General features: G+C 35.7%; 1 protein-coding gene across 3 annotated transcripts in view; it reads right to left on the reverse strand.

Moving 5' to 3' along the window:
- Wdr78 (WD repeat domain 78) overlaps positions 1–1,129 on the reverse strand; it is an 83,169-nt gene that overhangs the window by 60,367 nt on the left and 21,673 nt on the right. For all 3 annotated transcript variants that reach the window (XM_031377987.1, XM_031377988.1, XM_031377989.1), the window contains exon 3: positions 109–293. In XM_031377987.1, the coding sequence (XP_031233847.1) occupies positions 109–293 (185 nt within the window). The remainder of the gene's footprint in view (positions 1–108; positions 294–1,129) is intronic.

Genomic DNA, 1,129 nt, shown 5'->3' on the forward strand with positions numbered 1-1,129 from the left:
AAAAAAAAAAAAAAGAAAATTGGAAACTAACATACATTCTGGACGGATGAATACAAATGGAAGGACAAAATTAATGAAATCAAAAGAACTAGGGCCGGCATACTTCACCTTGTGTACTGCCCTAACATGCTAGGGTTTAACGTATTCTGATACAGGCTATAGGAAGAAATATAATCTGATCCAAGCGATCCTTCTTGAGATGTCAAGAGTTTGTTTGGCTTTGCTGATAGAGCATGAGGATCTGGACGGTAGAGAGGCCGGGGAGTAACATCAGCTCCTTTTGAATCAAACACCTGCAAAACAATGCTTGTTTAATAGAGTGGATAACTAGAGAGGGTGAGGTTTCAAACTCCTGGAAAACAAAAATAAGTACAGATGAAAAATACTAAGTATCATGGTCTTAGGACAAAATAAACACAAAAACTCAAATGATTCAAAATTTTATGTTTCACATTTAACTAGCCACATATCTTTTGAACCTTTTACTCATGTGCCTATATGTAAGTAGTAAATACAGAAGAGATGTCACCTGAGGATGTTAGCACATTTTTTGTCACTGAATAGCATATAGTACACTACAGAAAGAGACCTAGATAGGATACCCAATCACTTGATATGGTCTCTTGATGTAATCAAGAGACAAGATGCATATAGAAACTGCTGGCATGATAGCAAACTTTTTAAGTATTTATTTTATTTTATTTATTTATTTAATGTATGTTAGTTCACTGTTGATCTCTTCAGACACACCAGAAGAGGGCATTAAATCCCATTACAGATGGTTGTGAGCTACCATGTGGTTACTGGGAATTAAACTCAGGACCTCTGAAAGAGCAGTTAGTGTTCTTTCTTAACTGCTGACCCATCATCTTTCCAGCCTGAAAGCAAACTTTTTAATTAATTCTTTTCCTGTTTGTTTGTGTGGTTGGTTTTTGTTTTTCAAGACAGACTTTCTGTGTAGCTCTGGGTGTCTAGAACTTGCTCTATAGACTAGGTTAGCCTTGAACTCAGGGATCCACCTGTCTTTGCCTCCTGACTGCTGGGATTAAAGGCAAGCACCACCATCCCCAGTCACAAAAAGGTTTTTTTAAAATAAAAATAATATATATATATATATATATATATATAT

Source organism: Mastomys coucha, unplaced genomic scaffold, assembly GCF_008632895.1.
Source record: "Mastomys coucha isolate ucsf_1 unplaced genomic scaffold, UCSF_Mcou_1 pScaffold18, whole genome shotgun sequence".
Lineage (NCBI taxonomy): Eukaryota > Metazoa > Chordata > Mammalia > Rodentia > Muridae > Mastomys > Mastomys coucha.